The 14,204-nt window shown below is 46.9% G+C and overlaps 2 protein-coding genes across 3 annotated transcripts; one reads left to right on the top strand and one right to left on the bottom strand.

Annotated features, from left to right (window-relative positions):
• The first annotated feature begins 9,929 nt into the window (after positions 1–9,929).
• LOC125956173 (uncharacterized) lies at positions 9,930–13,040 on the top strand. Of its 2 annotated transcripts, XM_049687787.1 has the most exons (5): positions 9,930–10,073; positions 10,132–10,174; positions 10,971–11,199; positions 11,267–11,358; positions 12,281–13,040. In XM_049687787.1, the coding sequence occupies exons 2-5, from the start codon at positions 10,139–10,141 to the stop codon at positions 12,725–12,727; spliced, it is 804 nt and encodes a 267-aa protein (XP_049543744.1). In that variant the 5' UTR covers positions 9,930–10,073; positions 10,132–10,138; the 3' UTR covers positions 12,728–13,040. The 2 variants fall into 2 exon arrangements, with proteins under 2 accessions (XP_049543744.1, XP_049543745.1); XM_049687788.1 differs by lacking the exons at positions 9,930–10,073; positions 10,132–10,174 and adding an exon at positions 10,635–10,891.
• Positions 11,291–13,760, bottom strand: LOC125956165 (uncharacterized). Its single transcript, XM_049687777.1, has 4 exons — positions 13,525–13,760; positions 13,076–13,452; positions 12,937–13,014; positions 11,291–12,201 (listed from the first exon to the last, which is right to left on the bottom strand). Exons 2-4 carry the CDS (start codon positions 13,448–13,450, stop codon positions 11,437–11,439), a joined length of 1,218 nt encoding a protein of 405 aa, XP_049543734.1. The 5' UTR covers positions 13,451–13,452; positions 13,525–13,760; the 3' UTR covers positions 11,291–11,436.
• Positions 13,761–14,204: the final 444 nt, after the last annotated feature.

Below are 14,204 nucleotides of genomic sequence, written 5' to 3'. Positions count from 1 at the left end.
GCCAAGGGCGGGGGGCCAACTATCTCTGCGCTATTGTCACGATCGACGTAAAGAATGCCTTTAATAACGCAAGCTGGTCAGCTATCGCCCGGGCGCTGCATGGTATGAGGGTACCCGATTACCTGTGTCGCATCCTGGGTAGCTACTTCGATCATCGCGTCCTGCTGTACGACACCGACTCAGGACCACAGGAAGTCCAGCTCTCGGCTGGCGTTCCCCAAGGATCCGTTCTAGGGCCAACACTCTGGAACGTGATGTTTGGATCGGGGTTCTGCGGCTGAGGCTGCCCGTCGAGACTTTGGTCGTTGGCTTTGCTGATGATATGGTCCTGGCGGTCTGTGGCCAGAACCTGAGCGAGGTGAAAGTTAACGCGGAGCGGTCGATCGAAGCCGCGGAATCGTGGATGTATGAGGTGGGACTTGAGGTAGCTCGTCACAAAACCGAGGTAATGCTTGTTAGTGGCCAGCAGGCCATCCAAGAGGTATCGATTGAGATCGATGGTCTAGTGGTTCGGTCTCAGGAAGCGATCAGGTACCTCGGGGTGATGGTAGATCGCAGTCTTACCTTCGGCAGCCACGTTGATCATGCTACCACTAAGGCGCGTGGGGCCTTTAACGCTCTTTCTGCCATTATGCGTAGAACGGGAGGCATCAGTTGCTCGAGGAGGAGGCTACTAGCCAGCGTAGTCACTTCGGTATTGCGTTACGCGGGTCCTGTTTGGGCAGAGGCTCTGTCGGCCCGGAGTCGGGTCGAGCTAAACCGTGTCCACCGGCTCACTGGGATTAGGGTTGCGGGTGCCTTCCGATCCGTATCCTTGGCGGCCATTAGTGTGATTACCGGTACGGCCGATGGACGTATCGTCTAATTCCCAATGTCGAGAGATGGCTGTCTCGTAGGTATGGTGAGATCAACCCCTGTCTTGTCCAGTTCCTATCGGGACATGGGTACTTCAGGAAGTATCTCCACCATATACAGCGTGCGCCGTCGCCGGACTGCTCAACCTGCGTGGGCGTTGTTGAGTCCCCAGAGCATGTCTTGTTCGTCTGCCCTAGGTTTGAAGAGGCCAGGACAGAGATGGACGCAGCTCTAGGAGGAGGGGTAATAGTAGAGAACGTAGTGCAGCGGATGTGTGAGAGCAGGGAGGCTTTCGACACCGCTAGCAACTGCGTTGGCCGCATAATGGAGAGGCTACGCGTGGAATGGCGGGAATTCCAGCGCTCTCAGGCCGCTGGCGAGGACCAGCAACAAATGCAGAGGTAAAAGGGAAAACAAGCGGATGCTCCTCGGACATCCGCCTGGGCTTTTCGGCGACCCGCGCCGACCTTGAGACCCACTGTGGCTGGGGGAAAGCCTGTGCCTTGGCGCAACCTTTAGGTGCTTAGGCACGCTCCATCTTAGTTTTGGGAGGAACGTTTTCGGGAGTGACGAGTATGTAAGGTGGTTTGAACAACGTCACTCCAAAAAATATAGTCGTTTCAGACCTGTGTTTTCGCGGTGCAAGTGCCTCGGCACTGCCACCCTCGCTGCGAGTCATCTCGAAAGAGGCACACAGCAGCAGAGTGGTAACGGGAAACCAAGCTAGTGGTTTAGTGGGTGAGAGTCCCACACTGTTCCTGAGGACTTTCCCCAGGTTCGTATATTACATACAATTAGTATTCCAATACATTAGTATTCCATCTAGTTTGTTAAACGAAGAAGAAAAAAAAAAGCACGCGGCAATAGTGGCATTTTATTAATGGCCGTGCAATATGCAACCACCTCTCAAGTTTACGGCCGAAGAATTGTAAGCTACCGCTCCACCGCTGGTGCTGGTCGTTACTTTTCGCCCAACGATACGCCAACAATGAATTTTCGTACAACCAACAGAGGCGTATACACTTAAGCTACGTCATAGCAGACTTAGAATGTCAGTATTTAACAGCAGGTTCCGTGCACTTCAACGATAAGGACCTGGAGCCTGCCGAATGTGCAAAGCAGTTAAAACACTGTGGAATTATCGTGAATTTCGAATAGGTTTATATCCAAAGCACTATCTGGTACAATAGAAGAAGATGAAGATTGAAGATTTGAAAAATTTCGATATTGTAGAAAACATTCCTGTGGCAGAACCGAGGCAAGTGTTGCTCTTAGGTTCCATACGCAGTATGATGAAACATTTTGCCAAGCCGGATGCAAGCGCGGATTCGAGCGGTCTTTCAATATTGTAACGTGTGCGTCGAAGGACGTAATTGTAAGCCGCGAATAAATATCTATAGTTGCTCAAAAAAGCCTTCAAGAACGTTGTTTAGAATTTTCAAATCAGCTTAGCGTTGAGTGACCAATCTGGAGTAGTAAACGTCGGGGACGGGGAGCGCTTGTAGTAGTAGGAGTGGTAGCGAAAGAGATAAAAGGAAAAAAATAAAGAACAGCAGTTTGATGCAGTTCACAAAAGGGTGTACGTGCATTATTTCTAACATTTTTGGTCCTTCGAACCGGATCATTGATTCAAGGTTTTGGAATTTGCGTGTTTTCTGGTTTTGCTTGTGGTTGCTCTGCATCAAGAGCTTGGAACATTCAACGGTGTTCGAATCCATGCTCTGCATCAAGAGCTTCGGAAATGCAACGGTGTTCATATCTACGCTCTGCAGCAAGAGCAAATTCATCGGATCCATCTTACTTTCATCTAATCAAAGTTCGACGGGTTCAAGGACGTTCGGTTCGGGCTCTGCTTCAAGAGCTCGTGGTTTTCGCGTAGTTTGTGGCAAAAAAAAACTGTCAAGTTCATGCTTCAGGTCGAGCTCCTGTAGTGCTCCGTGCTTTTTCGTGATTTTCTCTGTAAAGATTTAAAAGGATTTTATCAGTGTGGTTTTAATAGATTCGTAACACTCACCGTTGCAGAGACCTGTATTATCGTCCTACTACGTTTCCTCATTGTCCGTTAATCGCGTTTTGTTCTGTTCGATTTAGGCGTTGGCGTCCTTATAATCGCAATGGCCGCTGTCAGAAATGACAAAAGCGTAGGAGTAGACGCGTTGCGTTATGCGAGTGCGTTACAAGAGGTAGGGTAAAAACCGTTAACCAGGGAAAGGATAAAAAGGCGCGCGATGCGCTAGAAGAGACGAGTCCACTAGGAACTTTGAAAACGGACTAAATTTGGAGTTTCTTCCTTTGCTAACAAATTGTCCTACCTTGGTGCCTCCGAGTTGCTATCGCAACATTCTTCAAATTTAGTCGAGTACAGTGTCTGTAGTTGCACAAAGCTTACTTTGAATTGATTTAGTGCCTGTAGTTGCACAAGGTTCAAACGGTGCCTGTAGTTGCACAAAGCTTTACTTGAACTAATTTAGTGCCTGTAGATGCACAAAAGTTAATAGTGCCTGTAGTTGCACAAAGATAGTGCCTGTTGTTGCAAAAAAACCCACAAACTTAGTTCGCGTAATAACTTCCTTAAATAAGGAAACCGCGATCGTGTTAACGTCGGCGCGTAAAATAGTTGTGATCGTCCGCGAAGTGTACGTTTCCCCCTCGAAAGTGTTCGTTTGCATCATCGCAGGTGCCATCGGTCCATCCAGCGAGAAGTGACGCCAAGAGATCGAGCCACGCTGCAGTCGCGACACGATAGAGGACGAAGGAAGAGGATCAGCGGGAGAGCAACAGCCGTCGACGAGCGCATCAACATAATCCAGCACGGACACAGCGTCCGAAATGCGCGACTTCAGCCGTGCGTTAGTGAACCCCCCGAATCGGCCCGTCGGAGCGTACTATACCGGCCAAGCCCAGGATTCGTTAGAAGGGGAGTGGTTCGCGATCGAGAGAGCCAAACTCGACCTCGAACGTCGAGAATTGGCGCTCCGTTACAAGGAGTTCGAGTTTAGAACGAGGGAAGGACGGAAGGTGTCCTTCACGGAGCACGTTGACCCGACGACGGGGCCAACGCTCCCGCGCTTCAGCGCAAGCCGCCATGATGACGCGGCGAGGGAATCAGAATGGCGGGCAACGATAGCACCAAGGGGGAACGCCCCGGTAACTGAACCGAGGCATCCATCTTCTACGACCACCTTGGTTAACCATAACCTGGCCGGAGTAAGCCAGGTTAACCAACAACCGCCATCGAAGAAGACATGGGTCACCACCCATACGAGCAGCGTTAAGAACGCAGCCAGTTGCGCAGCATGCAACGAAGGTTGCGCAAAATTGACAGAATGTCAATGTTTCTGCGGAATGAGCGCAGCAGGACGGCACGATATTGTGAAGAAGGCTGAACTGTGCGAAAATTGCCTATGCCTGCACAGAGGTTTTTGTCATCTCAAAGGGTGTGAGATGGCAAGCTGCACCGGGGGGCATCACCCACTGCTGCATGAGTTCTACACCATACATCACGGGTGCACGGGCTCACCGGCGGAGCAACGCGAAGATAACGGAACCACTCCCACAGCACAACACAAAAACACTCTCACGTCCGTGGTCCCCGTGACCGACACTGGTCACAGCACTAACCAAGAGGCAACGAAACCCCGCAACACACAAGGACACTGTTATACGCACTCCACTACAACGGCTGACGGCGAAGGATCGACGTTCATATTCATCGACCACGATCTGGTTGACGAGTTGGGGTTGAAGGGAACGCCACGCCCGATTTGCTTGAACTGGACAGGTGACACCACACGAGAAGAGGCGGATTCGATAGAGGTTAATTGTGTGTTGGTTGGAGCGGCTGATTCGTCCGATTCGCATAGGATCAGCAACGTTCATACGGTGAGCAAACTGTCGTTACCAGCACAAACGATGAGTATAGCAGAGATGGGTCGGCGCTTTCAACACCTACGTGGTATTCCGGCGATATCATACCGCGACGACCATCCTCGGGTGTTGATTGGCGTTGATCATTGCCACCTGTTTAAGCCCCTAAAATATAAAGATGGGAAAATAAGTGAACCAGTTGCAGTAAAGTCCCGGTTAGGTTTGACAGTATATGGGCCACTCGGAGGACTGCCTCCGTCCGCAAGTAGCCACGTCTACTGCATAAGCGTGTCGTCAGCTGGCGACGATGAGATGAACCAGAAGTTACAAGGTTACTTTAGCCTCGAATCGTTGGGAAGAATAAGCACCGTGCAGCCGTTGCTGTCAAAGAAAGTAAAGAGAGCGACCGAACTTCAGAATAGCAACGCCGATCGCTGGGCTGAGCAATTTCCGAAAGCAGCGCAGTGTATCAAACACGAGCATTACGTAGACGACATGCTCGCCAGCGTAGAAACAAAAGATGAAGCCGTCATGTTAGCAGAGGATGTGCGTCACGTCCACCCTCAAGCAGGGTTCGAAATCCGAAATTGGCTTTCGAATCACATTCGGACTATGTTTTGGAGACGTTAACGGCTAGCAAAGAGAAGGAAAAGTGCGATTAACTTGTGTTCCGACATGACAACAGAAAAGGTACCAACTAAGCGTGAAGTGTTACGCACGCTTATGAAGATGTACGACCCGCTGGGCCTGATTGGCCACTTCCTGATGGGCCTGGAAATAGTTCTGCAGAATGCGTGGCTGTCCGGACGACAATGGGATGATGTTCTAGACTGCGATGTGGCGAAAGGATGGTACGAGTGGGTAAAGGCCTTACCATCACCAAAAGAAGTGAGCATACCAAGATGCTACCGACGCATCACACCGCCGAACAGTGTTGTTCAACTCCACTTGTTATGTGATGCGGGCTCATGTGGAATCGCAGCAGTGGCATACTTCAGGTTCGAGAGCAAGGATTCCATCGACTGGGTGCTGACAGCAGCCAACGTAGCGGAAGAAGGCACAAAGTGGCACAAGGCGCTCATAATGACGCCCACGAGCCGATCCTCCCAAGAAGACACCACGCGACTTGGAACGCGGAGCCGAAGGCGCCGCTGATGAGCAACATTCCGCATCAGAGAGTGGCCGTGGCGCAGCGTCCCTTCACCTATTGCGGCGTGGACTACTCCGGCCCCATGTGTACCCACACTGGGGAGACGAACCAAGTGGTTCGAGCCGGTCGAATCACTCGCGATAGGGGACGTGGTAATCATAGTAGATTACACATTACCGCGCGGCGAGTGGCCAAAGGGACGCGTGGTCGAAGTAAAAGAAGATAGAGACGGACAGGTACGGAGGGCTGTAGTAAAAACCGCAAAACGAGTCCTTGAAAGGCCGGCGACGAAAATCGCAAAGATAGAAGTACGGCCACGCGGTGATAGACAGTGATTGCACAAAGACAAGTAGATGACCGCGTAATAGAAAGCGCAGGATAGCTAGGCAACAGCGCACGCGGGTTGCGTTGACAGGCAAGGAACTAGTAAACAAACCAGAAAACGCGTAACTACAGTAGCTCCTACGCAAGTAGATCGTGAGTAGCGTTACAACCTCACTGGGAGGTGGAGTGTCGGAAATGACAAAAGCGTAGGAGTAGGTGCGTAGCGGTACGCGAGTGCGTTACGAGAGGTAGGGTAAAAACCGTTAACCAGGGAAAGGATAAAAAGGCGCGCGATGCGCTAGAAGAGACGAGTTCACCAGGAACTTTGAAAACGGACTAAATTTTAAGTTTCTTCCTTTGCTAATAAATTTGCATTTGGTTTACTGCGCAAAGAAGTCAGGGCCGTTAACGTTCACTCTCTGTCGTTCAAAGTGAGAATTCCTGTAGCCTGGCGTGTGAAAGCGCTCACTGCCAGCACCTGGCCGGTTGGTCTGGGTGTGCGTGAGTTTATTAAAATAGATCGTGCGCCAACGCATCCATCCTCACCAATACGTTCCCCGGGGGCTCTTTCCCTCGTGGCAGATGCAGCCTACCGAACGCTTGACGGATCTCTCGGAAATAACGAAAACAATGCCAATTCCACTATAGTCGATGCGCCCCAACATCTTTCCTGTAACTTTGGCAGCAGTGACCGGAGCACCAATAGCATCACCAATAACACCACGCCACAACCCGTTTCATCACGTCTACTCCCGTGTCGTCTACCGGCCGCGAGTCCTGCATCGACGGCCTTGGACAACTTCACTTTTTTTCATGCTTCTTCGGGATGCACTTATGACAACGACAGCAACGAAACCTCTCTATCCATCTATTACCAAAACGTGCGCGGACTACGCACCAAGCTACAAGAATTTTATCTGGCTGTCGCGGAGTGTGATTACGATGTCATAGTCTTGACGGAGACGTGACTGAATGACACCATTTCCTCTGCCTTGACATTCAGCGACCAGTATACAGTCTACCGGTACGACCGCAACGCCAACAATAGCGTATGCACGCGGGGCGGCGGTGTCCTGATAGCTGTATCCATCCGTCTCCCTTCCGCACCAGTCAATTCGAATCTCGCTTGCCTGGAACACTGCTGGGCTCGGATTAAACTGCACTCTCTCTGGCTTGTTATTGGCGCTATCTACCTTCCACCGTCACCTCTCATGGCTGATAGAGATCAGCTGATGATTTTGGGTGACTTCAATCAACCTAGCATTCCTAGAGTCTGCCTATATCTGCACTTGGTAACGGCGTGCAAGCTGAGCGTTGGTTGGTCCGCAATGGAAATAGATCGCTGACACAGGCTGCTCAACGGTTCATCGATTGCCTTAACTTCCACGGGCTATCGCAGTTGAACAACGCGAAAAACAACACAGGTCGCATTCTCGATTTAGTATTGTGCAGCGAGAACCTGGTGCGTATTGTGACCCTGTCCGAAGCACCTGATGCACTAGTACCCATCGATAAACATCACCCAATGCTTTCCGCTACAATCAATATCACTAGTCACAACATTACATCGCCACCATTTGAGAATTCATGTTTCAGACGACAAATTTCATCATTCGAACTTTAAGAAAGCTGACATCACTGCACTATCTTTCCTGGTCAGTGACTGTGATTGGGCATCAGTTTTAAAATCTGCGGATGTTAATGTTAACGTGTCTGCTTTCTCTAACAAGATGATTGAATTCTTCATTTTAACAGTACCTCTATGCTCAGTGCGTCATACGTTTAAGCTACCGTGGTATAACAAAGAACTCTCTTGGTTAAAAAGAACAAAAGGCACACTTTATAACCGTTGGAAACGCTATCCTATTCCAGCCAATAAGGCGTGCTATCTATCTGCTAACAAAATCATTCGCAGAACCAACAAGACTGTATACTCAAGATACATAAACAAGACGCAAACTCAGTTAAGATCTAACCCGAGCAAGTTCTAGCAGTACGTAAACACCAAAAGGAAATCCGGCAGATTAGCGTCTGTGATGCATTCGGGAACATCTCAAATCACTTCTGTTAGTAAACAATGCCAGGCGTTCGCCAGATTCTTTAAGGAACTATTTTGTTCTGACTCTCTGTCAGCAGGCAACATTTCATCGGCACTTAACTACGTACCCCATAACTTCTTAGACATCCCCGTGCCAACAGTGACGAACGAAATGATACTAGACTCGATTAAACAACTTAAGCTATCGTATTCACCTGGTCCTGATGGAATCCCTTCATCCATAATTAAAGGTTGTTGCACATCAATTCTAAAGTCATTACGTATTCTCTTAACCTGTTCGCTCGCAACAATGACTTTTCCTTCGGCCTGGAAGAAATCTTGGATGTTGCCATTGCACAAAAGAAGGGACAAAACGAATATCAACAACTACCGAGGCATATCTCAGTATTCTCATATTCTCAGTGCTTGTAGCAAAGTCTTTGAAATTTTAATAGCGTAGTATTTATCTAATTCCACCAGACACTACATAGCACTGCAACAACATGGCTTTGTCCGCGGTAGATCTATGAACACCAACATACTGGAACTTCTACACTCGTGTGCAGCGGCTATAGGCCAGGGAAAACAGCTTGACGTTGTATACACCGATTTTAGTGCTGCCTTTGATGAAGTTCCTCATGCGTTATTAACTACAAAGTTAAGCAAGTTTGGTACCTGTCCTGCGCTTGTTTCATGGCTGGGGTCCTACCTCACTGACCGTGAAATATTCGTTAAGATTAATGATGAGCTGTCAGACCGATTTTGTAACACCTCTGGGGTACCACAAGGTAGCAACCTGGGTCCCTTGTTATTTATACTGAACCTGAATGATGTGAGTCTGGCACTATTACCCAACGAACATCTCATTTATGCGGATGACGTTAAATTTATGTTTCCTGTATCGTGCACAGGTGATTGTCCAAGGGCAAATTGCAGTCCTCGACAAATGGTGTGTTAGTAACGGTATATCTGTGAATGTGTCTAAATGTTGTGTTCTATCTTTCACGCGGAAGTTGGCTCCTTTATGTTATGACTATAAGATAAACAATGACATCATTTCTAGGACAAATTCTGTTCGCGACCTGGGAATCACACTAGACGCGAAACTTTCTTTCAAGCTTCACTACGATGATATTATAGGTAGGGCGACCAGAATGCTAGGATTTGTATTACGTGTAACAAAGAAATTCTCCGATATTTTATATCTCAAGTCCCTATACTTTTCGCTTGTAAGGCCTATATTAGAATTTGCTTGCGTCACATGGAACCCTAATAGTCAGTGCTGGACAGACCGCATCGAGGCCATACAAAGAAGGTTCACCAAATAGGCAATATTACGCCTTGGCTGGGTCAATAATGATAACCTCCCGGAATACAAAAAACGGTGCTTGCTTTATAGGTATACGTTCTCTTGCGCAACGCCGCCTTACCACATCGGCCTTGTTTGTCTATAATGTTTTATGTTCCAATGTTGATGCTCCTATGTTACTTCCTTTGTTCAAACTTACGGCTAATGAACGGATCATTCGTCGTAGAACAGGTGCCGCTTTAGCGGAACATACACATCCTCCGACGGTAAAACGCATTGATCCCATTTCGACATTCTGTATAAGTTATAATCAACTAGCTCATCTTTTGGACTATAACATGACAACAAGCTTATGCAAGGACAATCTAGAAGCGATAAGCCGTGGCCACACGGGGCGAAAACCCTAGCGCAAACGAAAAAATTAATGTCAAAACGGTTTCGCGTAACCCTTACACGCTGTCAAACTTTTATACGTCCGCGGACTTTTTCGCTGAACCCTTGACGCTGTCAAACGCTTTATTAACGAAAAGGTAGGTTTGTTTTTGTGATGTTTTTTGCATTTTTAATTTAAATAAAACTGAATTTCAGCAAGAAAATGGATCGCCTGCCGAGAAAGGAACACGAAAAGCTGGTAAGTATGTTTAGGTTAAATGTGTAAGTGAAGTGAACTAGGTTATCCGGAACGCTTCGGAACGCTCCGGATCCGGTGTACGAAACAGTCTCTATATTATGTTGTCTGTGATTCAGTTGGGAGGGAAAACGCGAAATGGACATTACAAGGGTGAGACTAGAAGACGAGCATGGAATTGAGATACAGATGAGATATAGATCGATTAAAGTCGAACAGTTCGTAAACACCGTTGAACGCCTCTAGCACTGCCAGCCACGGGTCGTGCTGGGCGTGCAATGAACGGCACCGGTTGATTGGAAGTGATGGTCTTCCCCTTAGGGGAGGGAGCGTAGATCGGCACGGCCGCAAGTAAAGTTGGTGCATACAACTGGTAGAGGAGATTCGCGACGAAAAGGAACTGTGCGTGTTTCAAGCGACTGGAGGCGCAGCATTCGGTAGCGAGTAGGATAGGGTGAGACCGTTGGCGAGCTGCCGAGGAATCAGCGGGCAACCACCCGGGTGAACATAAGCTGAACCCCCTCCAGCCTCGCGATAGCACCCAACACCTGAGGCGACCATATAAGCACAGTACAGGGCCCTTAAGCACAGCGGATCCCGGATCTCCGGAGTCATCCGTAGCACCAGACCCACAGATATCTGCTGGCCTTTGATTACGCGACACTTTGAGGGGGAAGGATAAGACCATTTGATGAGCACCACTGGCAGAACTCATCAATGGTTCGCTGGAGGAAACGGAAAATATGGTTATGGTTTATTGTTTTGTTTAATTTGCAATATATTTTAATTTCCTTTTTAGAACCCTGATCAATCGCTGAGGTTGATTGAACAAGTAAAGAGGTTTCCATGTTTATGGTGTAAAACGACAAAAGACTACAAGAATATAAACAAACATGCGACGGCGTGGGCTAAAATAGCTAACGAGCTCAGCATCAGCGAGATGGACGCTAAGCAGCAGTGGAAGAACCTTCAAGCCAGCTTTCGTGTGTACAGATCAAAAGTGAAGAGAAGCACAGTAACGGGGTCAGGTAAGGTGCTGAACATGTATTATCTTATACAGCATATTCCTTAAAATAGCACGATATTCATTTGTAGGACGCGACGAAATTTATACACCGCGCTGGTTTGCCTATCAATCCATGACGTTTCTCTCCGAGTCTTTGGACGTCGTCAACACAACTGATACAGTAAGTAATATATAACTTTATAATATAAATAATTAAAAGCGTAGGGTCAGTTAATTAAAAGATATATCATTAAGGAACTTAAAGAGAATTGCCAGATATATCATTGAAAAACAGGTGATTCGCTATGTGATTACGAATCGACGCAAGCCTTTCGGAAGGTCTATTTGTTATTGGAATTAAGCTTTGTAATGGCATTTCTCCTTCTCTATTGAAATGTATGTCTTGCGTCGTCGCTGTTCGTCGGGAAATTCTTACACGTAAAAAATTATGTACATATACGGCGGTAACAATGGTCTTTTGCGCAACATCGGTTGGCACATAAATAGGTCCTTTTGCAATTTTAAACCGATTTGAGAAAATAGCAAAGGTATCCTCTACTGGCATTCGAGCTCGTGAGTGGCGATAGTTAAAGTGTCGCTCAATTGCTCTTAGATTTTGTCCTCCATAGGGTCGAATGCAGTAGTCAGTAAATGCAAATGCCTTATCTCCCAATATAAAGTAAGGTACTTTTTGCAGGTATGGAACTGTAATGGGTTCTGGCTCTGGAATATCCAAAGCCTTATTTTCTAGTTCGCGATAAAGTTGTGTATTCCTAAAAATTCCTCCGTCTGATATGCTACCCTGGCCTCCAACGTTTACGTATAAGAATTTGTAGTCAGCATCAACTAATGCTAGCATAACTATACTATTGAAGTGCTTATAGTTAAAGTACATGTTACCGGCATTGTTTGGCACTATGATGGGAATATGTTTGCCATCGATAGCGCCAATTGCATGAGGAAAGCCCCAACGTTGTTTAAAGCGTTTTGAAATGTCTAGCCACTCTTGTCTGGTCGATGGTAGCTGCAAATAAAACGATAAAAATATTTATATAGATATAGAAATGCAATGAAAGAAAAATAAAACATTGTTTCATTTTCAGATTGGACTAGCGCGGCCACCACCAATGCAATCGACAGACACATCGCAAGCTGTCTACATCATCCCTGATATATCCAACTCCAATAGCCCATCGATAGATATATTTGACTTTAATGATCCTGATGAACCTGATACACAAAATACCGATCCATCTGTTTCGAGACGACCTGCCCCCACTGCTGCCTCAACAGCTGGAAGAAGACAGCGTCGAAACCGTGATACCGATATGGATGACCAGCTTGCAGTTTCGCTGCAGGCTTTAGTAGATGTCACTAATCTACAAATACAGCGAACATCATCCAGAATAGCTAGTAACGTTGCTGAATGGGTAGACCATTTCGATAGCAGCATTCAATCTTTAGTAATAGCAAAATTATATCAGGCGATGCATGCAATAGAAGTTCAGATGAGCGAGCTCGATCTCAATGACATTACAACGAGCCAGTAGGATCTACCGTTTTTTTGTCTTTTGCAACCATTAGACTGAACCTTTTTTAGTCATTTATTAATAAGCTTTTTCTTTTCTCTTCTTATTAGTAGGGTTAAGTTGTTACAAGCTAGTAGATCCGTCGTTGCTTTGGTCAAACCATAAGACTGAACACTTTCAAGTCATTTAGTTATAATCACCGATCACTTGTTAACGTTTTAAGTTCTTACCTTTACGTAGTCCTGCAGCGCTTCCATTAAAGCCTCGCATACATCAGGCACGATCTTCCCGATAGCTTGTCTGGATACCTGTGATGAAAATAAAAGTTGAATTCCTTCGCTCATACTACAAGGAAAATGTATTGCTTACCCGAAACAAAAACTGCAGACTTGAGTAGCACTCCCCCGTCGCTAAGAAGCGCAGCGTTATCATCAACCTTTCCCTAGCCGTTACCGGATGCCTCATATTCGTGTTCATGCGTTGTATTCGATGCAGGACCAACGATTCCAGGAAATAAAAATCTTCCATTCTCATCCTGAGAAATTTTATAATTGTGTCGTTCATCTGCTCTTCCAGTATTTTTTGGAGCAGAACGTTGCCGTCTTCTTCCCGACGGAAGAACATTGGCCGCATCCACCATCTTCGTTGTCGCCGCCTCTGCTCATGTCGTCGTCTGTTATGCAGATAATTAGCGACGACCATGAAATGCCTCATCCACTCAGAATCATTTACAAGCAGTTCCATTTCTATAAACGATGAATTTCAAGTTAAATACACTTTGAAGCACTCTGAACTTACTACAGATTAAAATCATTAACCTTTAACGTAGCGAAACGAAGAGAAGGAAGATCTACAATCGCTGTAACAGCAACAAAATCTTTAAAAACTGCAAAATTTATTCGGAAATCAACTTTAGCGGCCAAAACACAGATGAAAACAATACGTTTGACATTTCGGCATAAATTTTCGGGGTTTTACCCCTGCCACACGAAGCGAAAACATTTTGGCATTAATGTGCAAATTTGCGCGCAAATTTTCGCCCCGTGTGGCCACGGCTATAGTGATTTAGGACGCAGGACTCAGGACTCAGGATAGGATTAAGTATAACTTTAACGTTAAGGGTCAAGAAGGCGTATTGTGCCATAAGATGATAATAAATAAATAAATACCGCAACAACGGTGCTACAAAGGCATACATCGCGGTGTTCGTGTGTTTCTCCACTAGGGCGGTGCACTTAGAGCTAATGAGCGATCGGTCGGTCCGTGAAGCAGCATTTCACGCGGACGTTAGGCGCTACGAGTATCAGGAAGGCATGTTGACGTTATTAGCGCAAATCGAGCAGTGCCTTAATTCTCGACCACTAGTCCCGCTATCGAGCGAGCCAACAGACACGGAACCATTGACGCCAGGTCATTTTTTGGTAGGCTCAGGGATGTTTGCACTTCCGCAGGTAGACGTTAGTGAGGTTTCCCCCAACAGGTTACGGGAATACCAATT

Source organism: Anopheles darlingi, chromosome 3 (assembly GCF_943734745.1).
Source record: "Anopheles darlingi chromosome 3, idAnoDarlMG_H_01, whole genome shotgun sequence".
In the NCBI taxonomy this organism is placed as follows: Eukaryota; Metazoa; Arthropoda; class Insecta; order Diptera; family Culicidae; genus Anopheles; species Anopheles darlingi.
This window is presented reverse-complemented; position numbering and strand designations above follow the sequence as displayed.

What these genes read in the sequence shown, in the direction of transcription:
- LOC125956173 (XM_049687787.1), top strand. Translation starts at nt 10,139, where the DNA reads ATGGATCGCCTGCCGAGAAAGGAACACGAAAAGCTG. An exon ending in GAAAGGAACACGAAAAGCTG is followed by an intron (nt 10,175 to 10,970) that starts GTAAGTATGTTT and finishes TTTCCTTTTTAG; the next exon opens with AACCCTGATCAATCGCTGAG. An exon ending in AAGCACAGTAACGGGGTCAG is followed by an intron (nt 11,200 to 11,266) that starts GTAAGGTGCTGA and finishes ATTCATTTGTAG; the next exon opens with GACGCGACGAAATTTATACA.
- LOC125956165 (XM_049687777.1), bottom strand. Translation starts at nt 13,450, where the DNA reads ATGGAACTGCTTGTAAATGATTCTGAGTGGATGAGGCATTTCATGGTC. An exon ending in GTCTGCAGTTTTTGTTTCGG is followed by an intron (nt 13,015 to 13,075) that starts GTAAGCAATACA and finishes TTTTCATCACAG; the next exon opens with GTATCCAGACAAGCTATCGG. An exon ending in CGCTGCAGGACTACGTAAAG is followed by an intron (nt 12,202 to 12,936) that starts GTAAGAACTTAA and finishes TTTTATTTGCAG; the next exon opens with CTACCATCGACCAGACAAGA.